The sequence below is a fragment of the Heterodontus francisci genome, chromosome 1 (assembly GCF_036365525.1).
Source record: "Heterodontus francisci isolate sHetFra1 chromosome 1, sHetFra1.hap1, whole genome shotgun sequence".
Taxonomy (NCBI): domain Eukaryota; kingdom Metazoa; phylum Chordata; class Chondrichthyes; order Heterodontiformes; family Heterodontidae; genus Heterodontus; species Heterodontus francisci.
Genome location: NC_090371.1, coordinates 253704583 through 253728798, shown reverse-complemented (window position 1 = coordinate 253728798; position 24216 = coordinate 253704583). Strand labels below are relative to the sequence as shown.

The window sequence follows — 24216 nt, the reverse complement described above, 5'->3', positions numbered from 1 at the left end:
ATTGTTGGAGGGAGCAGGGAAGAGAAGTGGCGATTGAGGTGCCGATTGCAGGAGGAAGGAGGGTACTGAGGAAGGAGGGTACTGTTGGAGGAGGTGGAGGCGGCGATCGCGGCCATTGAGGGGTGAAGTAATACTCGGACATCATTACATCTGACATCATTACATGGCAACGTTGATACGCACATGCATGGACCCATGTTCGGATGCACTGATGACGGCAGCAATCACTCTGCACATGCGTTATCAGGGGGACACTCCGAAAATTTATATATACGTTTTCCCCACCAGAAACTGTGCTTTCAGTTTCAAGTTAAGAATTAGCTTTTGAAATTAATCAAAACCTTCAATTATTAAATACTGCACTAGGGAATGAAGGCATTCAATTTTTTGGCATCCAGCATTGGTACAAATGTAGATCAGGTGTGGCATAGATGCTCAGTCTATATTGCCCCAAGCACAATGTGAAAAAGCACTCTCTACTGCACCAATTGTAAGAGTTGAGACTGCTCAAACGCATTTAGTATATGACGACCCCACCGCCACACCCCCCACCCCTACTTCAGCTTCATCGTGTTGCACATCAACATTTTTGTGAGACTGCCAAACTATGCTCAGTTGTGGTTCACAGAGTCACAGCTAGCTGAAACTAAGTTGAGACTTCTTTCTTTCTTTTGGGCCTCCTTATCTCGAGAGACAATGGATACGCGCCTGGAGGTGGTCAGTGGTTTGTGAAGCAGCGCCTGGAGTGGCTATAAAGGCCAATTCTGGAGTGACAGGCTCTTCCACAGGTGCTGCAGAGAAATTTGTTTGTTGGGGCTTTTGCACAGTTGGCTCTCCCCTTGCGCCTCTGTCTTTTTTCCTGCCAACTACTAAGTCTCTTCGACTCGCCACAATTTAGCCCTGTCTTTATGGCTGCCCGCCAGCTCTGGCGAATGCCCGCCAGCTCTGGCGAATGCTGGCAACTGACTCCCACGACTTGTGATCAATGTCACACGATTTCATGTCACGTTTGCAGACGTCTTTATAACGGAGACATGGACGGCCGGTGGGTCTGATACCAGTGGCGAGCTCGCTGTACAATGTGTCTTTGGGGATCCTGCCATCTTCCATGCGGCTCACATGGCCAAGCCATCTCAAGCGCCGCTGACTCAGTAGTGTGTATAAGCTGGGGGTGTTGGCCGCTTCAAGGACTTCTGTGTTGGAGATATAGTCCTGCCACCTGATGCCAAGTATTCTCCGAAGGCAGCGAAGATGGAATGAATTGAGACGTCGCTCTTGGCTGGCATACGTTGTCCAGGCCTCGCTGCCGTAGAGCAAGGTACTGAGGACACAGGCCTGATACACTCGGTTGAGACTACTCAGACATTTATCACAGAACCCTTGCAACTAAGTGAAGCAGTCTGCCATTTGTCAGTTCTTGCTACACCACTCAAAAATAGTCACCTTGTGATGACTTAAGATTAAAATATTTTCATTTTTTCAGTTGTACACTAGGAGAAACTTTCATTATGGTTAGTTTATTTCAAAGTTATCTTGAAATGAAAAGCACTGTACAAACCTCTATGATAAGCCTCTATTTGTGATGTCTAGCTTCCTTTATGTGCACTTTACTCATAAAGTATCCAACCTCCACTTAAACAAGATACAGGAAACAGGCTCACCATTTAAACACCTTCGACGATATTTGTGGTAAACTTGTTGAGTGAAGCCATTTTCTCTTAAAAGCTCATGGGAAGGATGCTGGAACTTGGGTAGAGAGTTCGGTGTACAGCTGTGACTTCCAACAAATGGTGCGCTTTCTGAAGGGCTAGCATTTGAACTACTAAACAGACAAAAACAATGTCAATGCTAGGAGTTTAAATCTTATTTTCCTCACTAGTGTCTTCCATCTTATTTCCTGTGGATGGAACGCTGGAACAGGTTTGTACTTTCTCCACTTTCTGGGCAGGGGTTTTGGTAGTTTGTGCTGGTTTTTTCAGCACAATTTGCCAGAAACCGGACAAACCAGCACTCAAGCATGCAGAATTTTAAGCACAAAGTACGTTCAATGTCAACTTCTGCACTAGTTCAAAAAACAAACGTCATACTTGAAGCTGGCCACACACCCAGATCAAATTTATAATCCTTGTGAGTTTCCACTAATTGCAACCATTTGTGGGCCTTCGAGGAAGCTCTTAAAAGCCACCAATAGATGAGGTTTAAAAGCTTTTAACCTTTCACAATATTTAAGAAACTGACTACTGTACACCAATGTAATTTGCAAATATTTTAAAAGTCAGTCATTTTCAGTTATTTAAAATTAGGTTACTCACAAGTGGTAGATTAAATATGCTGATTTTAGGAACAAAGGAATGGGAGTAGGCCAGTTAGCCCCTTGAGCCTGTTATGCCTTTAAATGAGATCATGGCTGATATGCAACTAACTCCATATGCCAGTCTTGGCCCCATATTCCTTAATAAATTTGGTTAATAAAAATCTATCAACCTCATATTTGAAATTAACAACTGATCTATCAATTGCTGATTGTGGAAGAGTACCTAACTTCTACCACCCTGTGTGTGTAGAACTGTTTACGAATTTCATTCCTGGAAGGTCTTGCTTTTTTTTTTAAAAAGACTATGCCCTCTAGTCCTAAACTCCCCAACCAGTGGAAATGGTTTCTCTCACATCTACCCTATCTGTTCCCCATAATGCCAAAGAACCATAGAAACGTTACGGCACAGAAAGAGGCCATTCAGCCCATCGTGTCTGCACTAGCTGAAGAAAAAAAACTAGCCGCCCAATCTAATCCCACTTTCCAACACCTGGTCCGTAGCCTTGCAGGTTACAGCACTTCAGGTGCAGGTCCAGGTACCTTTTAAATGAGTTGAGGGTTTCTGTCTCCACCAGCGATCCGGGCAGTGAATTCCAGATACCCACCACCCTCATGTCCCCTCTAATCCTTCTACCAATCACCTTAAATCTGTGCCCCCTGGTAATTGACCTCTCCGCTACAGGAAACAGATCCTTCCCATCTACTCTATCTAGGCCCCTCATAATTTTGTACACCTCAATTAAGTCACTCCTCAGCCTCCTCTGTTCGAAGGAAAACAAGCCGAGCCTATTCAGTCTTTCCTCATAGCTGCAATTTTCAAGTTCTGGCAACATTCTCGTAAATCTCCTCTGTGCTCTCTCCAGAGCAATTACGTCCTTCCTGTGATGCAGTGACCAGAACTGTACGCAATACTCCAGCTTAACCAGCATTACATCCCTGCTTTTGTACTCTATACGTCGGCCAATAAAGGAAAGCATTCCAAATGCCTTCTTCACCACTTTATCTACCTGCTCTGCCACCTTCAGGGACCTGTGGACATGCATTCCAAGGTCTCTCACTTCCTCTCCTCTCAACATGCTCCCGTTTATTGTGTATTCCCTTGCTTTGTTTGCCCTCCCCAAATGTATTACCTTACACTTCTCCGGATTGAATTCCATTTACCACTTTTCCGCCTACTCAACCAAACCATTGATATCGTCCTGGGGTCTACAGATATCCTCTTCACTATCATCTACACGGCCAATTTTTGTGTCATCTGCAAATTTCGCAATCATACCTCCCACATTTAAGTTCAAATCATTAGTATATACCACAAACAGCAAGGGACCCAACACTGAGCCCTGTGAAACGCCATTGGAAACTGCCTTCTATTCTCAAAAACATTATCCGTCGACATTACCCTTTATTTCCTGTCACAGCCAATTTTGGATCCAACTCGCCACATTCCCATGAGCTTTTATTTTTCTCCCCAGTCTGCCATGTGGGACCTTGTCAAATGCCCTACTAAAATCCATGTAGACAAGATCTACGGCACTATCCTCATCAATTCTCCTGGTTACTACCTCAAAAAATTCAATTAAGTTAATAAGACATGACCTTCCCTTAACAAATCCATGCTGACTATCCCTGATTAAGCCATGCCTAAGTGACAGTTTATCCTATCACTCAGAATTGAATCTAATAATTTTCCCACCACTGAGGTCAGATTGACCGGCCTAGAATTATTTGGTCTATCCCTCGCACCCTTTTTAAACAATTGCACAATGTTTGCAGACCTCCAATCCTCTTGTACCTCACCTGTATCTAATGAGGATTTGAAGATGATCCTCAAGAGCATTTGCCAATTCCTCCCTGGCTTCCTTTGGCAATCTGGGATACAATCCATCCAGCCCTGGTGATTAATCCACTTTCAAGGATGTCAGACCCTGTAATACTTCCTCGGTCATGCTTATCGTATCTAATATTTCACACTCCTCCTCTTTTACTACAATGTCTGCATCATCCCTCTCCTTTGTGAAGACAGAGACAATGTACTCATTAAGAATCCTGCCCACATCTGCATCCAAGCATAAGTTACCTTGTACATCACTGATGGGCCTTACCCTTTCCTTAGTTATCCTCTTGCTCTTAATGTATTGATAAAACATCTTAGTGTTTTCCTTGATTTTACTTGCCAATATTTTTTCATGTCCTCTCTTTGCTTTCCTAATTTCCTTTTTCACTTCACCCCTGCACTTTCTATACTCCTCTAGGCTTTCTAAAGTATTAAGTTTTTTGTGATGGTCATTAGCTTCCTTTTTCTGCTTTATGCTTCTGTCTGCTTCTAGATAACCAGGGGGCTCTAGATTTGGCAGTCCCACCCTTTTTCTTTGTGGGGACATGTTTACACTGTGCCTGTAGGATCTCGCTTTTGGATGCCTCCCATTGGTTTGTCACTGATTTTCCTTCAAGTAGCTGTATCTAGATTTCGCCAGATCACCTTTAAGCTTGGTAAAATTTGCCTTCCCCCAATTTAGAACTTTTACCCCTGTTCTATCCTTGTCCTTTTCCATAATAATGCTAAATCTAACTATATTGTGGTCACTCTCTCCAAAATGGTCACCCACTGCTACTTCATTCACTTGCCCAGCTTTCTTTAAGACTAAATCTAGAATTGCGCTCCCTTGCATTGGGTTTGTTACGTGCTGGTTAAAAAAGTTCTCTTGAATGCAGTTTAAGAATTTTGTGCCCTCTATGCCTTCACACTTTATATCGCAGTTGATATCAGGATATGAAATCCACAGCTATTATTGCCCTATTGTTTTTGCACTCAAAGTTCCCTACATATTTGTTCTTCTATCTCCCTCTCACTCACTATTTGGAAGTGCACTCTTTGATTTTACTTGCCAATCTAGTTTTAAACCATCCCCAACATCACTAGCCAACCTTACTGCGAGGATATTCGCCCCAGTCCTATTGAGGTGTAGACCGTCCAGCTTGTGCAGGTTCCACCTTACTCAGAACCAGTCCCAATGCCCTGCAAATCGGAAGCCCTGTCTCCTGCACCATCATTCCAGCCGCGCACTCATTTGGTGTATTCTTGTATTTCTATTCTCACTCGCATGCGGCCTTGGGAATAATCTGGAGATTACTATCTTTGAGGTCCTGCTTGCTAATCTTTTTATTAACTCCTTAAACTCAGCCTGTAGGACCTCATCCCTTTTTCTACCTATATCGTTGGTACCAATGTAGACCAGGACCTCTGCCCAGTTATACTGGTTCATGGCAGATTCTATGCTTGGCAATATGTAAATTGGAGCGGCAACTTGAGGGGAAAAACATTTATCACAACTAGCACAATTTTGACTGCAATTTGTCCTCCAATCAAGCTCAAAGTGGAAACTCCAGACGTCTACACCTTGCACTGCCCTCTTGGTCTGTTTGGGCCCGTGGGTATGTCTTTCCAGCTCCCCTACCGTTTCTGCTGCCATTGCTTTCATATTCTCCCTGTATAGGTGTAAAACTGCCGCTTTGTGTTAGTGTCTGTGGTAGCAATAAGTTTTAGGGTTAACTGAAATAAAAGCAAAATACTGCAGATGCTGGATATATGAAATAAAAACAAAGTGCTGGAAATACTCAGCAGGTCAGGCAACATCTGTGGACAGAGAAGCAGAGTTAACGTTTCAGGTCTGTGGCCTTTCATCAGAATGGATGAAAGATCAGAAAGATGACTGTCTGATGAAAGGTCACAGACCCTGAACGTTAACTCTGCTTCTCTCGCCACGGATGCTGCCTGACCTGCTGAGTATATCCAGCACTTTTTGTTTTTATTTAGGATTAACTGGTTGACTTAATAAATGACGACTCCTTCATGGTAGGACTTCAAAGAGTGAAGGATCATCATTACTAAAAGGGAAGGAAAAGAAAATTTCTTTTGAAACATGCCTTTAAATCAATAAATTAAAATAAATACTGCTATTTAACTGTTGCCAATACTTTAGTATTACTTTAAAGCAAAACATGGAACTTAAAATGGACAAAAAGACAAAAATCATTTCTGGAAGCCTCGTTTGTTTTCCTAGAGATCTTTATGAAATTTACTCAATATCGTTAGTTAGCCTTCAACTGGAAGAGCTGGGAAATTTGGGTGCCACAGTACTGGCAAGCAATTAATGCAAATTGAACTGCAGCATTTCAAACCACCCCGAGCCCCAAAGAAAGATATATTAATCGTTTTTCCGCAATGCTTTTGAGCAATGCGGTTGAGATGTAAAATCTATAACCAAAAAAATGCAGGAAAAGTGGTCAGAGATTCAAAACTTGAAATCTTCTAGGTTAATATTTATACAATTACTTGTGGGCATAGATTTAGAGTAAGTAGGAGATTTAGAGGGAATTCGAGGGGAAATTTTTTCACCTAGGTGGCAGTGGGGATCTGGAACTCATTGCCTGAAAGGGTGATAGAGACAGAAACCCTCGTAACATTTAAAAAGTACTTGGATATGCACTTCAAGTACTGTAACTTACAAAACTACAAACCAAGAACTGCCGGCCAGCATGGGTATGATGGGCCGAATGGCCTCCTGTGCTATAAGTTTCCATGATTCTAGCTATTGGCTCTAAAAAGCAGGGTTTTTAAACTCTCATGAACTAGTCATGAAAGAAACCATGTGCACTGCTGGTGCAAAGTAAATCTGGAGTGCTACAGCTGTATTAGATAATTTTGCTTAGTATATTTTCTTTTGCTTTGTCATTTTTGTTAGTTTAGAATGGCATTTATAGCATTTGGAAGTTAGATGTACAACATTCACAAACTTACTAAATAATTGTTGCACCATAGGGCTAGATTTTCCACACAGGCAATGGGTAGAAAATCCAGCCCATTGTTACCAAATAGCAATACACATTGGGTTAAATAGAATAGCGTACTTGTGAACTACAGGAAGTATTATTGATGAATAAAAATATCTAACAAACTGAATGGTTAAGAATTCAGCATGAATAAAGGAACCTCCTGAAATTTGACAGACAATATTATTAAGCTATTGAGACAAGTGAACATATGCAGTGTACTGACTGGGCATTTGTTACGGCACTTCAATTAACATTGCAAATTTGGCATTACAATTATTGTGCAAATGGTTACATTCAATATTTTTGTGGACCAATTATGAAATTGCTATTTATGCATTCGATATATACATCAACTAAACATTTTTGTAAAATTGATGCAACTATGCAAGTATCATTGGTTTTTAAGTGCATTGCATTTCTACACTTTTTAAATAAAAATAATGTGGTCAGATTAACTAATGCTATAAACAAAAGCATTCACCTAACAGACGATGTTCTTGGTCGGTGTTCTTTCGAATCCATAACCCAGCCAATATGACACTCAAGTGGTGGATTTGAACTATGCCTCGTCTTTCTTTTCCTTGGTGCCTGTAATAACAATCACCTCTAAGTTAAAAACTACCAATAACTTAGCTTCTGCCTCAGTAAATTACACTTTACCCTCAGTGTACACATTCACATCATGTATTTGAGCCAAGTCACTGTGAGGTCAGAAAGGGCCTGAGGTAGAGAGATTATGAGGTTAAATAGGGATGCATTGCAAGACTGGTACTGTATAAAAAGGATATGATAGTAATGAAAAATATCCTGCTTTAAATTCATTTGTGTATAGCAACATTTCACAGACAGAGTTAAAACTGCCTGAACAAATAAAGTGGCTGATCGTTGACAGTTTATGTTTTAAAGCTTTCCTTCTATCTTATGGAAGTCTTTGAATCACTAATTTAATGAGGATTAACCTTGCATGAATTTCCCTGAAAGCAAACTCGCTTCCTAACAAAGAAAATAGTGTTTGGTAAAACACTATAGAAGGATCAAAAAATATTTACATGTATTCCTTAAATTATATTTTTGTAGCTATAGCTTTGTTGCAAAATATTAAGACAAAGAAAGAGACAAGGAGAGAAGCATATGAAAAAATGGCGCAAACAGCTAAAGGATAGCACCCAAATTGAGCATTCCTAATCCTGATCATAGATACAGAGATGCTACATAAGGAGAACCCACTGGAGAATGTAGCCACAGCTTTTAGCATGTATTCTATTTAAATCATACAACAGACAAATAGATAAAACTGGACTAAAGATAACAGTAATTTCTTAATTTCAAATGAATATGAAGTGGATGCATCATACATTGCAAAGCATAGTTTTCAATGGGCTGCCTATTCCCAATTGCAATTATTTTATAAAATACAAAAACTGTGAAGACGACACTGTGTATGGCGTACCTGCATTACAAACTCTAGGCCAAAAATAATGCAATGCAAGATCTTTGCACTTTATCCTATTTCCCTTACAATAAAAATAAACATTTATTGTACCTCAATGTCTAAGGGTCGCCCTTCTTTGACGACAGGATAGAACCGTGGCGTTTTATTGGGATCCTGTAGCCTAGGTGTACGAGGAGTCCTTGGCGTTCTGGCGGGACATACTGGAGATTCTGGTACAGTTGTAGGCAAAGAACGGGCTAGGTTTGATGGTGGCAGTTCTGCAACACCAAACAGCTTGTTGGCTAACTCTTCAGCATAATCTGTCAGACACAAGTAATTCAAGATTTGTTTCTGTACCACATTATTTTGTTTTAAATAGTAGCCAAGTTTCTCTACTACTGCAGAAGCAGGTTACCATTCAAATACCAGTCTTCACTGGCATTCATATTCTGCTCTTCTTGGGGGAAAATGTCCTCGAATTCACAGCTAGGTATTTAAAAGATGCAAAAATTGTACTTGAAAAAGATATTAAAATCCATGGGCTGAATGGAGGATGGCAAGCAAGCAAAGGTTATAAGCATTTATATTCTCTTTTCTATTTTGAGTACAGCACTTCTAAGCAGTAAATGATGTTTTAAAGCCATTTAGATTTTTACTTGTGGCAAAATAGAGGGCATAAAAGTTGACAGGAAACCATGCTCAAGTCTCTCATCCCTGGAACCCCCTTTCAAAAGCCCTCATCCTTCCAAAAGCACAGTGCCCAGAAATGAACAAAATACTCCAGCTGAGGCAGAACCAGTGTTCCATAAAAGGTTCATCACAACTTTCCTGCTTCTGTACTCTATGCCTCTATTTACTAGACCCACAATTCCATATGCCTTTTCAACTACTCTTTCAAACTGCCCTGCCACCTTTAATGATCTGTGTGCATCTATCCCCAGGTCTCTGTTCCTGCACCATTTAGAATTGTACCCTTTCGTTTACATTGTCTCTTCTAGTTCTTCCTACCAAAATGTATCACTTCGCATTTCTGTGTTGGAGATTTGGAGAAATTGTTTTAAGTAGTGAGTTATAATCTAAAATACACTGGTGGAAGTAGATCCAATAGTGACTTTCAGAAAGGAATTGGATACATACTTGAAAAATCACAATCATTGAGTGGTTATACAGCACAGGAGGCTGCCATTTTGCCCGCTATGTCCGTGAGTTGCAAGGGCAACTCATCTAGCCACACTCACATACACTTTCCCCGTAGCCCTGCAATTTTGTTCTCTTCAGATGCTTATCCAATTCCCTTTTGAAAGCCATGACTGAATCTGCCTCCACCACTCTCAGACAGTGCATTCCAGATCCTAATCACTCACATCAAATTTTTTTCATGTTGCCATTGGTTCTTTTGCTATTCACTTTATGTCATTGTCATCTGATTCTCAACCCTTCTGCCAAAGGGGACTAATCCACTCTATTTAGACCGCTCATGATTTTGAACACCTATTAAATCTCCTCTCAACCTTCTCTTTTCCAAGCAAAATAACCTCAGCTTCTCCAATTTATCCAAGCAATTGAAGTCCCTCATTTCTGGAATCACACTGATAAATCTTTTCTGCACTCTCTCCAATGCTTTCACATCTTTCCTCAAGTGCAGTGCCCAGTATTGGGCACAATACTCCAGCTGAGGCAAAACTAGTGCTTTATAAAAGGTTCATCGTAACTTCCTTGCTTTTGTACTCTGCCTCTATTTATAAAGCCCAGGACCCCGTATGCTTTTTTAACTGCTCTCTCAACATGCTCTACCACCTTCAAGGATTTGTGCACATATACCCCCAGGTCTCCCAGTTCCTGCACTCCTTTAGAGTTGGACCCTTTAATTTACATTGCCTCTCATTCTTCCTACCAAAATGTATTATTTCACATTTCTCTGCATTAAATTTCATGTCCACACATTCCACTAGCTTGTCTATGTCCTCTTGAAGTCAATCACTACCCTCCTCACAGTTCACAATACTTAAAAATTTTGTGAATAGGAAAAAATTTGCAAAGTTATGGGGAAAGAGCAGAGGAGTAGGATTAATTGGATAGCTCCATCAAAGAGCCAGCACAGGCAGTATAGGCGGAATAGCCTCCCTTCCATGCTGTTTCCTAACGATTCTATGTATTGGAGATGCGGAGAAATTCCACAAATGGTCCCAATGTTGCAGTCAGATACGGCACATGAATTGATAATCATAAGCCCACCATGTTTGTCTCAGCAGAATATGGCAGCTGGGAAATGGAACAAGATTGCAGGTTTTCAGAAATCTGTAGTTCGACCTCCTTCAAAGTGCCCACGTGTACAAATTAGGTATGGGACTTTAATAAAAATCAGAAAAAATTTAAGAATGCCATTATTAAGTTCTATAGCAGTCAAATAAATTCCAGATCACTTAGTATTAATGTTACCGAATCATAAAATAGTACAGCACAAAGGGAGGCCATTTAGCCTATTAAGTCTGTGGCAGTTCTTTTGAAGAGCAAGCCAGTTAGTCCTACTCCCTTGCTCTTTCTCCATATCCCCGCAATTGTTTTCTCCTTCAAGTTGCAAATATTGTACTTAAACTTTTACAGCCCAAGCATGGCATAATAGGGAAACATTGAAAACGGGAAGTTCCCCACCCCACACCCCCTTTAGCCAACAAACTTGATATAATTGCGCACACAAATTTGGATTTGCTAACTTAAAAAGCTGCAGTTCCCTTTAACTGCAAATGCACCAAAAATAACTGCAGTATGTGTTCATCTAGGTCGTCATGCCATTGCTCAAATATTGCAACTTCAAAAGGAATTATTTGTTTTATGACATGGCAATCATGCTTAACTGTTAAATGGAAAATGACATTCCAATCTCAAACTATAAAGAATTAAAATTCAGCACGCTAAAAGTTGGGTGCAGTAATAAATGTGTGCTACTGGATCTGACATTCCGTAATTCTAAATGGTGCCAGATTATTTCGTATAAATCTACAATTGCTCAACTTTTATCGTTTCTGAACTGATCTGCTGCTGAAACCCTCATCCATGCCTTTGTTATCTCTAGACTTGACTATTCCAATGCACTCCTGGCTGGTCTCCTATCTTTCACCTGAAACTTGCGCTCATCCAAAACTCAGCTGCCCAGAACTTAACTCAATCCAATCTCATTCACCCAGGCTTGCTGATCTTCCATCGACTCCACATTCAATAAAAAAAACCTCAATTTTACAATCCTCACCCTTGTTTTCAAATCCCTCCACAGCCTCGATACTCCCTATCTCTCTAGTCTCCTTAAACCCCACTAACCTTCGAAATCTCTGTGCTCCTCCAATTTCGGCCTCTTGCGCAACCCTAATTTTAAATCAATCCACCAATGGCAGTCATGCTTTCAGCTACAATAAAAACAAGAAATGCTAGAAATACTCAGCAGGTCTGGCAGCATCTGTGGAGCGAGAAGCAAAGTTAACGTTTCAGGTCAGTGACCCTTCATCTACCTTGGCCCTAAGCTCTAGAATCCTCCCTAAAGCTTTCTATCTCTCTCCCCGCAATATACTCTTTAAAACCCCTTTGATCAATCTTTAGCTAAAAATGTTTTGATATATTTCTCAAGTGCCCTGGGACATTTGACTACGTTAAATCTGCGATGTCATCTGTTTTTACGGTAGCAAATACGGTTACACGGATTAGTTCAGACCATTTTCTTTTCATGCTAAGTTCAAATTAATCAAAGAAAAATGTTCTTAAATGACAGGAGCATGATGCTTTTAATAAAGTCAGTACCTGGAAAGAGTTACCAAAAAACTCTGCTGCTCCTTTGATAGCTAGGTGGGTATATGTACAATATTAGATGGTAGTGCGCCAGTTTCAGGCTGGGTAGGGTTAGGAGGAGGATGATAAATTATGATCACTGCCCAGTGACCCTAGCTAAAGTACATGTACTTACAGCACAATTGGGCTGTTCTCTGAAGGCCCAATGTCTAAGTGCCTTCTGTAGCTCATTGGGCAAATTCACAAATGAATAGGCAATTGCATTAACTATAAAACCTTGTGAAACCAGCCTACCTCCCATAAGGAAGAGCAGTGAAGAAAAACAAATGAAACTAGTTTTCAGTCTGGTATATTCTAGAACAGAGTAACATCTCAATTTTTTTTTTTGTAATGTAATTCCTTGAAAGGACTCTCTCTACTGGCCAAGTTGCAAAGCCTCAAAATCAGTAGTTATGATGCTACCAGGAACAAAAACTCAAAATATGAAAGATGAATAATAAAAAAAAAACTTTATGGCTGGAAGTGTTTTATGTTGTCAGAGTTCTCATGACCCTATGAACTAGTTGAGCAAGCATAACTGATTCAAAAAACAACATTCTTGGGGTGTGGAGACACATGAAAGGCCAGCATTCATTGCCCATCCTCAGTTGCTCAAGAAAGTGGTAGCCACACATTTTCTTGCACCACTGCAGTGCATGTGAAGTTACTTTTACAGTACTGTTAGGTAGGGAGTTCCAGAATATTGATCCAGCAGTAATGAAGGAATTGCAATATATATCCAAGTCAAGAGTGAGGTGGTACAACTGATGTACATGCTATCCTCGTCCTTCTAAGTGGAGGAGGTCATTGGTTTGGCTGTCGAAGAAGCTTTCGTGAGTTGCTGCAGTGCATCTTTTAGGTAATACATATTGTAGACATGGTTCACTGATGGTGGAGGGAATGAAGCTTTAGGGTGGTGGATGGGCTACCAATCAAGCAGACTGTTTGTCCTGGATGGTGGGAACCTTCTTGAATTATTTTGCAGCTGCATCCATCCTGACAAGTGGAGAATGCTCCATCACACTCCTGATCTTGTGCCTTTTAGGTAGTGCAAAGACTTTGGGGAGTCAGATAGTGAAACACTCACCACAAAATAGCCAACCTCTGACCTGCTCCAGTAGCCATGGCATTTATATGGCTAGTCCAGTTGAGTTTCCAGTCAATGGTGACCCCCCTGGATGTTGGTGGTAGGGGAATTAGCTATGGTATCACTGATGTGAACAGGAGCTGGTTAGACTCTCTTTTGTTGAATATGGTCATTATCTAGCACTTGTGTGGCACAAATAAAACTTGCCATTTATCAGTCCAAGCCTGGATGTTGTCCAGGTCTTGCTGCATGTAGGGATGGACTGCTTCATTGAGAAATTTGTATTAGGTAGATTGAAGTCTCCTGTTAAAATAGCTTTCCAATCCTTGTTGATGGTCATTGCTTGGCACTTGTATGGTGCAAATGTTACTTGCCACTTTAGCAGCCAAAACCTGGATGTTGTATGGATTACTTCATTTTTTCAAGACTTACAAATGGGCTGAACACTGTGCAATCATCAGCAAACAGTCCCATTTATGACCTTATTATGGAGGGAAGGTCATTGATGAAGTAGCTGAGGATGGTTGGGCGGAGGACATTAGCTTGAAAAACGTCTACAGCAACATCCTGGGGCTGAAATGAATGTCCTCCAACAACCACAACATCTTACTTTCTGTTAGGGATGACTCCAACCTAAGAACAAAGAACCACTGGAAAGTTTTCTCAGATCTCAGTTTTACATGGGCTCCTTGGTGCTACACTCAGTCAAATGCTACCTTGATGTCAAGGGCAGTCACTCTCATCTCACCTCTGGAATTTAGCTCTTTTTTGTCCATGTTTGGACCAAAGCAGTAATGAGATCTGGAGCCAAGTGGTCATTGCAGAGCACAAACTGGCCATTGGTGAGCAGGGGGCAAGAGCTTCTTGATAGCACTGTTGACACTTCCTTCCATCACTTAGCTAATGATTGAGAATAGGCTTAGAGGACAGTAATTCATCGGGTTGGATTTGTCATGCTTTTTTTGGACAGAACATACTTTCACAATTTGCCACATTTTCAGGTAGATGCAGCTATGGTGGAACAGCTTGGCTGGTGGCACAGCTAATTCAGGAGCACAGGCCTTCAGCAGTCCAGGTGGAATGTTGTGGTGGATCCATCTGTAGCCATTGCTGTATGCAATGCATTCAGCCATTTCTTGATATGACATGAAGTGAATTGAATTGGTTGAAGACTGGAATCTACGATGGTGGAGATCAATGTTCCCTCTAAGCTGTGTGGCCACACAACAACCCAAAACTTCCCGCGCACAAGTCAGCCCCTTTAAGTTACCACACAGTCGCGGCCAAAAAAATTTAAAGGGACCACATGCATAAACAAATCAGCCATGCACAGGAAAAAAAAAATCAGAGGGTACGTTTGTGGGTACCTCAGAAGGGGCAGAGGAGGATCACTCACTTGGCACTTCTGGGTGAAGATCATCTCAGCTGAGTCTTTTGCACTTGTCCTGAGCTCCACCATCATTGAGGACAGGGATATTCATGGAGCCTCCTCGACACATTAGTTACTTAATTGTCCACCACCATTCATGAATTGATGTGGTAGGACCACAAAGATTTGACCCATTGGCTGTGGGATTGCTTAGCTCTGTGTACAGCATGCTCCTTCTGCTGTTCAGCATGTATGTAGTCCTGTGTTGCAAGTTCACCAGGTTGGCATCTTATTTTCAGGTATGTCTGGTGCTGCTCCTGGCATGCTCTCCTACACTACTTATTGAACCAGATTGATCAGCTGGCATGATGGTAATGGTAACGCGAGGGACATACTGGGCCATGACGTTTGTGGTGGAATACAATTCTGCTGCCGCCGTTGGCCCACAGTCCCTCACGGCTGTTCAGTTTTGAGCTGCTATTTCTGTTCTTAATCTATCCCATTGAGCACAGTGATAGTGCCATGTTACATGATCAGAAATGCTTTCAGTGTCAAGGAAGGACAGTTTTCCATAAGGACTGCACAGTGATCAGTCATAAGTTATATCCTGGTCTTGATTCTCACCACCTGCCATATCCCCAATCTGGCAACTACTTCCATCAGAATTCGGCCAAGGGTGGCACTACCAAGCCAGTCTCGGTGATAGACAATGAAGTCTCCCAAAGTACATTCTTTGCTTTTGCTACTCAGTGCTTCCTCCATGAATTGTTCGACATGGAGGAATACTGGTTAAATGGTTAACAGAGGGTAATAAACAGTAATCCATGGTTTACCTGAAGCCACGAGACTTCATGTGGTCCGGAATCAATGTTGAGGACTCTCAGGGGCCACTCCCACCTGACTGTGCTCACACCCCTGGTGCATCTGTCCTGCCAGTGGGACAGGACATACCAAGGGATGGCAATGTTAGAGTCAGACACATTATCTGATAGTCATACTTATAACATTATACTTGTGTCAGGCTGTTGTTTGACCAGTCAGTCTGTAGGAGAACTTTCCCCACTCTGGCACCAGAACCCCAGATGTTGGTGAGGATGACATTGCAGGGTTGTTGTGTTCGAATTTGATGTCTAGGTTGCTGCCAAGTGGAAACCGACCCAGTGGGCTTTTAGTGATATCAACTTTTTTTTAAAAAAAGTGGTGAGTCATTAGTCCAGTAACGTAACACTACCGTATCCCTGTGCTGTGCTATTGCTTCATAGATCCACACGCGCGCATACACAAAAACAAGCCTTATTTTTCACAAGCATGTCAAATATAAACATTGATGAAACCTGGTACAGATATTTGATCCACTTCAATGCTAAGACTGTAAAAACAGAAGGGATCATTTCTAATGCATTGCAGATATAATCAGTAAATGTGATCTAGTCTATTTCAGTACTCAAATTGAATTTACTTAATAGATAAGAGGCCACCCACCACTTTTTGTGTACTTAAATTCAAGTACGATCATATGAACGAGCTTGCTTTTAATCACAACAGAAAATTGGAATCAGCCATTCTTAAAGATACTCTAATAAAGAATTAGATTTTTGTTTGCCGTAGACTATACTGATCTTACCTTGGTGGGCCTTTGGTGGTGCAGGAGGCACTTCCTGGTTTGGGTCAACTGGTGGTTCAGGTGCCAGGGTATCAAAATGTTCTTTACTGATCACATTCAGCTTCTTAAAATTCTCAATTTCTTGCTATATTATAGGTAGAAAAGCAAAAGTGTTATACTTGGGGGGGGGGGGGGGGGGGAAGGGGGGTGGGGGGGGAAGGAAACAATTCTCACTTAGAATAGGTGGTGATTTGGCAGACTGGATTTCAATATGATGAAAATAAACCAGGCAGGCAATCCATTCCGTCACATTGTCATCAGGTGGTGAAATTGAAATTTTAATTATTTTTGGCTTGGCAAACCTATTTCAGTTAGGGACAAAGGAGATTGAAAATAGCCAAGCATGATATTCAGTGGGCAAGTGACAACTGCACATCTTCGTGTGACTTTCAGTAGAACCTTGTAAAATCAACCAACCCACTAATCAGACTACTCTTTAAAAAGTCCTGTTTTAAAATTATTTTTTTTTATATATAAATTTTGTCCTATTAACTCGCAAATTATTATTCAGGAAGTTAACCACTGACTCTGACCCCCTAAATCGAATGCAAAATTCAGCAAATCCCAGCACATACATGCATCTTGCAGCAACTGGAGAGATTTCGGAGATCTGTTCATCTGGTAAGTAAACAAAATTTAAATCCAATTGTTCTCCACTTTCACTTGTTACATCAGGGATCCATGTTATGGGCGATCCTTTGTACATACTACTGCTCAGTGTGCAAGTGGACTCCCTGTACTAACTTAACTAACTGAATGGACCACCTTGAAGTCCTATAGGTGATCAACTAAGGACCTATTGCACATGTACAATATTGCCAAATACTTCTTCAAAGGTTGGAATACTAATAATGACAAGGATGGTTTTATATTACAAAAGAACCAAGAGATTGGAATACAGCATAATGGCTAAGAATTTAAGTCAGCTTGATATCTCTATTCCAAAATAAAATGCGTATTAGTACATTTAGCACCTTCATTAACATCTTACATTAATGCTTCCCCTTTCTACCAATTGGATTTTTCCAACCACCAATTCATTTAGGTTATTGAAAGTGTTTAACTATCTGACCTAACAGAAGTGCTTAAAAGTATGGACGGATTGGACTGGGTAGGTAGAGCAAAATGTTTCCACTAATTGAGGAGCCAAGAATGAGGACGTCAGACACAAGGTTAAGTGCAAGAGATTTATAAAACAGGGCAGGTTAAACTTCTTTTAAACAGGAGTTATGGGGCTGTGAAATTCATTCCAGAATCAGTTGTTGAAGTTGAAAGTATGTCAACATTTTTAATATTAGATTGGTTCAGTGGATGAAGGAAAAGGGGTTGAGGAGTATGGGAACAGGGTGGACAAATGAGACTAGAACTATTTGCTCACATGGCATTTAAAAGTTCACAAGGACTGAATGGGCTAAATGGGCTAAATGGCCAATTTCTGGGTTGTAACTTCTATGCATACTGATCTGATTGGTCCATAACAACCATATGACCCACATTCCAAGCAATCATCTAATTATGTATTTAGTCCAAGAGAACCACAAAAACAAGGAAAAGACAAGGCAATTTTTTCTTCTAACAATGGCGGTGGCTCTTGCATCTCACCTCTTCTGAACCTCACTTGTTTCGACCTGACTGGCCACGGGCTGCAAGTTTCATTCTCCCTGGTTTCCCTGCTCTATAGGATTTGGCTTCAATCATACATGAGCTGCAAAAGGGCTGTATCGCTGACTACCTCCACTCTTCACCCTGTTGCTCGCAACCAGGCTAACTCCTTCCCAGTCTTGGCCTCCTGCTCCAGAAGCTGAAGTGAGGAAGCGGTGGGGAGCAGGAACCGAATGAGCCCAAGGTCCTGTATCATTGCGAAGATCCACTAGTACGATCAAAATTTCCAAGTTAGATATGGATATTTCCCAATGGCTATTATGTGAGCAAAGTGGCTACTGCATCTCCCCTGACATTAGCATTTACAATGAAATGCAATGCAACATATTTCAGAAGAACTAAAAGGAGCAAACATACAATGACACTGGATAATTTTGGCCAAGAAATTTTAGATGTGACTGAAAAACTCTAATTCTACACTGACACTTAAAACACTAGCCACAATTAAAATCTTGGAAGGAAACCTGAGGTGATCAAGCCTTGTTCAATGTTCGTACACACATACACACACACAAAAAAAATCAAACAACTCATCTCCCTCCCACAGAGCTGATCCAGTATCAGAGGGGGTGGACATGTACTGGAGTGATTAAATTCACTTTAATGCAGATTATATTTCAGTGCAGATCACAACTTTGGGACTGATGTGGGAGCTAATCCAGAGCCATCCCACCCAAAGTAAACATGCGACTGAGTGAGATGACACTCAACCTTTTTGTATGGACAATATTTATAATTAAATGGCTTATTTCAAAAGAAAGAGAGTAAAATATGCAGTGACACTGCAGCACTAATGCTCATTTATCCATTATAACTACCACCTCCAGAATGAACCAGAAGAAACTACTTACATAGTGCCTTATCACATTATCAAACATTCCAAAATGCTTTACATGCAATTATTTTGCAGTGGAATACCCATTAGTCGGCAAATATGGCAGCCATTGATACAGCAACTGGATGAATAATCACCCAATATACTTTTGGTGGTATGGGTGGCAGAAAAAAATATTAGCCAGGGCATTGGGAAGGTCCCTCCTTCAGATGGGGCCTCACCTTAACATCTTATTAACAATACAGCAATTCCCATGTGAAGAGAGACCCATTGAATGGATGCCAAGTTCAATTTGAGAATCCAGACTTTATGTTACTCTAGCCCACAACACCTATCCCCATCAGCTGTAAGTAAAGGTGATGTGGAGAAAGGAAAAAGGGAGGCTTAATAATGCTCAAACTTCGCAGCACTGATACTCATTTTTCCCCCAATTAGTATGCCCCCATTTTCCCACTAAAACTCAATTAAGTATTTCTTCTGGATTGGTTTTGGAGATGAATAAAAGCCTAAATTATATTTCAGCACTCCTTTCATACCTTTAAATGCTGCTTGTTCTCAATAATAGTACAACTTATAAATTAGACGAAGCCCATTTCCAACACATAAAGCTGGTTTTACTGGCAACAGCGTACTGGACTTTTAACAAGTTTCATAGTGCGAGATATATATGGCTTCCCTCCAGAAGTCTGCATCTAACTCCACCAGTATTAAAAAGAGGAGGTAAAAACCTATCACACCCTATACACAGCTTTCAAATAAAGGTCAATTTATTGTACACCACTATGAAAAGTGATGGTTTTTAATTTGTTTTATCACTTGCTTAGCATGCTATCGCTAATTAGGATCTAACAGAACATTTGATTTAAAAAATAAAAAATTAGGCGCATTAATTTGTTGGTCTCGAGCAGAGAGGACCTTAGCACACAAAACAATTTCATTTGATATAGTTAATGAATGGTTCAGACCATTGACCAAACCTAAAACATTAGCGATACATAGCCAGTCTTTAATTCACCTTTATTGTTGAATATTCTGGCCCATTTTCTTCCATCCAAAGATCTTGTTCATAGTAGTATAAGCCATCATTGATAGCCTTTGCCAGCTCTGTTGTAATTTTTGCTCGTGAAACATGATTTCCTGTACGGTCGCCACCAGGATGTTTGCGCATGTGAGGAGGAGTCTGAGTCACAATCAGGATCTTGTTCACATCATGATCATCAATTTCATAGTCTGAATCATCATCTGACCAATCAGTGAAGGTATTCTTGCGCCCCTCTATCTGCTCCATTTCTTCATCAAACATGAAATCCAATTCCTCCTGTTCTTCTTGCTCTTGCTTGAGAACTTGTTGAGGTTTGGGTGGCTCATTCTCCTACAAATCAGCAAAATTAGACAATTAATTTTCATTATTTTATAAACGATATATTTATCTTTTGGTACAGCAACAAGGAGCAGTTGGTTTGCCTTGACAAGTACAAACCTTAAATGCTTTTGTCTGGAGCACTCATTGACTCAATTAATATTTCAGAAATGAGGCAGACCATATAAAGCTGGTTCACCAAAAAACTTTGCCTTTGTCAGAGGATGCAGCGATTTACTAGATGGTACCAGGGATGAGGGACTTCAGTTAAATGGAGAGAGTAAAGAGGCTGGGATTGTTGTCCTTAGAGCAAAAAGAATAGAGAAAGATCGAATCGAGATGTCCAAAAATCACGAAAGGCTTTAATACTCTCTATTTACTCTGTTTTGACTGACAGAATGATCGTTAGCTCGAGAAGACAGATTTAAGGTAATTGGCAGAACAGTGAGAGACAAGATGAAGAGACAATTTTTAATGCAGCGAATTATGATCTGGAATGCACTGCCTGAAAGGGTGGTGGAAGCAGATTTAATAGTAATTTTCAGAAAGGACTTGGACAAATACTTTTAGAAAATTGCAGGGCTAGGAGGAAGGAGCTTCAGAATAGGACTAATTTGATAGCTTTTTCCAAGAGCCAGTACAGGCATGATGGGTTAAATTGAGTGTTCTGTAAGACTCTGACCATGCATTTCTATGATCGGTAATCACCATTAAAATGCAATTTATGTCTAACATAAATAATGCACATCTAATGCAACACAATATGGTTGAGCCCAAACAGTAATAAAGACATTCCAGCAGAGCGTTGCAAGAGGAAACAGAGAACCAGATGATTTTTGAATAACAGCCTCGATACACAACAGGCTCCATCAGTTTTTGTAGGATAGGTTGTGCTTGGATAATACCTTGCATGAATACAGCTCCTTCAAAAGTAGAAAATTACTTCAGACACCATAGAGAAGGGAGAAAGCACAGGCTGCCTTTGTGGACAGTTATCAGAGATGAGCAAAAGCTTTGTCAAAGAGCCGGTTTTGAAATGGCTTTCAAAGAAAGGGAAAAATGGTAGTGAGGCAGGGGAATTTAAGTAGAGTATTTTCAGAGAAAAAGGCAGAGGTAGCTGAAAGCTTCACCAAAGATGGAGCAAGGAACAGGGTAAAATTAGTGAAGGGTGATGCTGGCAGTAGAGTTTTGGACAATTTGAAATTTATAGAAGGCAGGAGCCCAGCTCAGAAGATGGCATGGAAAGCACTAGCACTGGGCATCTGATATGATGGAAGCCAGTCTATCTATACTTTATATGCTTTCGAGAATTGTGTAATAGTAGGCATGAGGCCAGACACAGAAATTTCTAATATTTTTCTGATTGGTGGATAAAACTGGTACTTCAAAGTCAAAACTTGCCCCAGATACCATAGGAATGGGAAGTGTCACACTAACTACTAATGTCACTGATGTTAAAATGTGTTAAAAAGCTGTCACAATTGCCTTCCCCAAACCCATGAGAATGTGGTACCTGTTTAACCTACTCCTGCAGCATTCAGTTGTCAAGGTCCATTTAAGACAAAACAAAAATCCTAGAACCGAATAAAGAAAACGTAACTCCTTTGGCAGCTTAAGGCAAAATATTCTAGAATTACAGGAATGTTTTCCTGCATTCCCATTTTATGTACTTTGGACTTTTTAAATTCCTTTGGGAAGGGCAGTGGGGGGAGGGGAGAGGAGAAAAGGAGGAATTAAACAAACTTCTGTTTTGGGGTGTTGCTATGACTAGAACTGTCCATTTTGTATCACAGGCACAAGCTGCACATATTTTAAGACATGAGAGTTGCAAAGATTGCAAACAATTGGCAAGACCCCAAGAAATGTATTAACCTGAAAAATCATGAGCCTAGATGCCAACAATTTTGAATGGGAATATTAGAATAAGCTTTTTTTTGCAATAAGAGCACTGTGCTTTATTCAGCCCTGAGAATTTTACCAAAAAAATCCAATAAACGCAGTGACAATAATAATTTGGAGAAATAAAACTGAGTCTAAGGCAATATAAGGAACAATTCAAAGGCTGCAATGCATCTTCCCCTCGCTACAATGTCTACTTCCCTCAGATATCAATGCTGAATGAATTCCTGCTTTTGAAGGTTACTAGAACTAATGGACATATGTTAAAACTGGTGAAAAGAAAGTTCAGCACAGATCACAAATCTTTATTGTTTGTGAGAAAAAGCTAAGATAGTATAATAAAAGCGAAGGTAGGATAGTCATGGCAGAAACCTTTGGTTAACAGTCAATTAGATGGTGTGATGAGGCAATCTAGATTTTATTATGGATAGACAAGTTATGATGGGCTAAGTGATCTCTCTCACCTGGTTATATCTCGTAGCATCAGTCATGAAAATTGTTGATTTTCAGTGAAAATAGCACAGCCAGAAATGAAATTTTACAAGTGTAATCTTCAGACAGATTGAATTTTTAGAAATCATGTGTGCTTTAATAGAAATCTATGAAGCTTGCAGCATATTCCTCAGTCTGTAAACTTGAAATCCTTTATTTGCCCAATTTGTCTCAATTCTTTACTCAAGTTCTATTACCTGCTTGTTTCAGTCACTTGGGGTGAGGGAGTAGAGGTGGAAAGAAATTTGTTGATTGTCTCACTCAATATTTTTACTCTCCTAGTCTTCCTCACTTTTACTAGTCTTATTGTTTTGCTGTTTATTTCTTTACCACAGTAGCAAGCTTTAAATCTTAAGCCAATCAGCATTTTTGTATTTCACATTGTTGCAAATTAATTTCTGAAAGCAGATCCATGAACTTCAAGTACAATTGAGTTACTGGATGGAGATTGGGTTTCATTGTCAAGAGGTTCAGTTACAGTGGGGTGAAGATAATGCATTCAAGGACCTTGGAGGGGAGAGAGGAGGTGAGAAGGCAGTAAGTTAAGATAACAGAGGTCACGAGTGAGCTTTTTGAAGAGGGGAGAGGGGATAAATTTTTAACTGGAAAGTGAGCAACTGACTGTGCAAAAGGAGCAATTAAATACATTAGTGAACATTTGAACAAGGAAAGATAGCTGAATGGGGAGGGGAGTGCAGGAGCATCAGGTAGATCTCAGAAGGTAAGCATAGCAAAGATAGGGTAGAACTTGGAATGATAAGGAATGGAGCTTTTGAGGAAAAAAAGGGGACAACTGCCAATATACAAACATAGAAAGATTTATGGCACAGAAGGAGGCCATTCATCCCATCATGACTGTGCCTGCTGAGAAAGAACAATCCAGTCTAATCCCACATCTAGCTCTTGGTCCATAGCCCTGTCGGTTATGGCACTTAAAGTGCATATCCAAGTGTTTTTTTAAAAAAATACTATGAGGGTTTCTGCTTCTACCACTCTTTTAGGCAGTGAATTGTAGACCGCTATCACACTGTGGGTGAAACAGTTACGCATCTCCCCTCTAATACATGTACTTGAAATCTATTCCCCTGGTTATTAACACCGCAAATGGAAATAGGTCCTTCCTATCCACTCAGTTGAAACCCCTCAACTTTATACACTGCAACCCAATCTCTTCAGTCTCCTCTGTTCCAAAGAAAAAAAAACAGCATATCTAACTAAAAGCAAAATACTGCAGATGCTGGAAATACTCAGCAGGCCTGGCAGCAGCTGAGAAAGAAGCCGAGTTAACGTTTCAGATCAATGACCCTTCATCAGAACTGGCAGAGCCAGAAATGTAATAGGTTTTAAGTAAAGTGGGGGTGGGGCAAGAGATAACAAAAGAGGTGTTGATAGGACAAGGTGTTGATTGCTCCATGACCTTCTGATCAATTATTCTCTGTGACCTTGTCCTATCA

At 40.5% G+C, this 24216-nt stretch overlaps 1 protein-coding gene across 8 annotated transcripts in view; it reads right to left on the bottom strand.

Annotated features, from left to right (window-relative positions):
- LOC137375517 (la-related protein 1B-like) overlaps positions 1 to 24216 on the bottom strand; it is a 121158-nt gene that overhangs the window by 14365 nt on the left and 82577 nt on the right. For 5 of the 8 annotated variants that reach the window (XM_068042885.1, XM_068042882.1, XM_068042893.1 and 2 more), the window contains 5 exons: positions 20027 to 20383; positions 16476 to 16599; positions 8691 to 8899; positions 7629 to 7735; positions 1662 to 1822 (listed from right to left, as the gene is read on the bottom strand). In XM_068042885.1, the coding sequence (XP_067898986.1) occupies positions 1662 to 1822; positions 7629 to 7735; positions 8691 to 8899; positions 16476 to 16599; positions 20027 to 20383 (958 nt within the window). Of the gene's footprint in view, positions 1 to 1661; positions 1823 to 7628; positions 7736 to 8690; positions 8900 to 16475; positions 16600 to 17932; positions 18385 to 20026; positions 20384 to 24216 lie in introns of those variants that run through there. The other 3 variants (XM_068042901.1, XM_068042906.1, XM_068042918.1) reach the window with 3 other exon arrangements.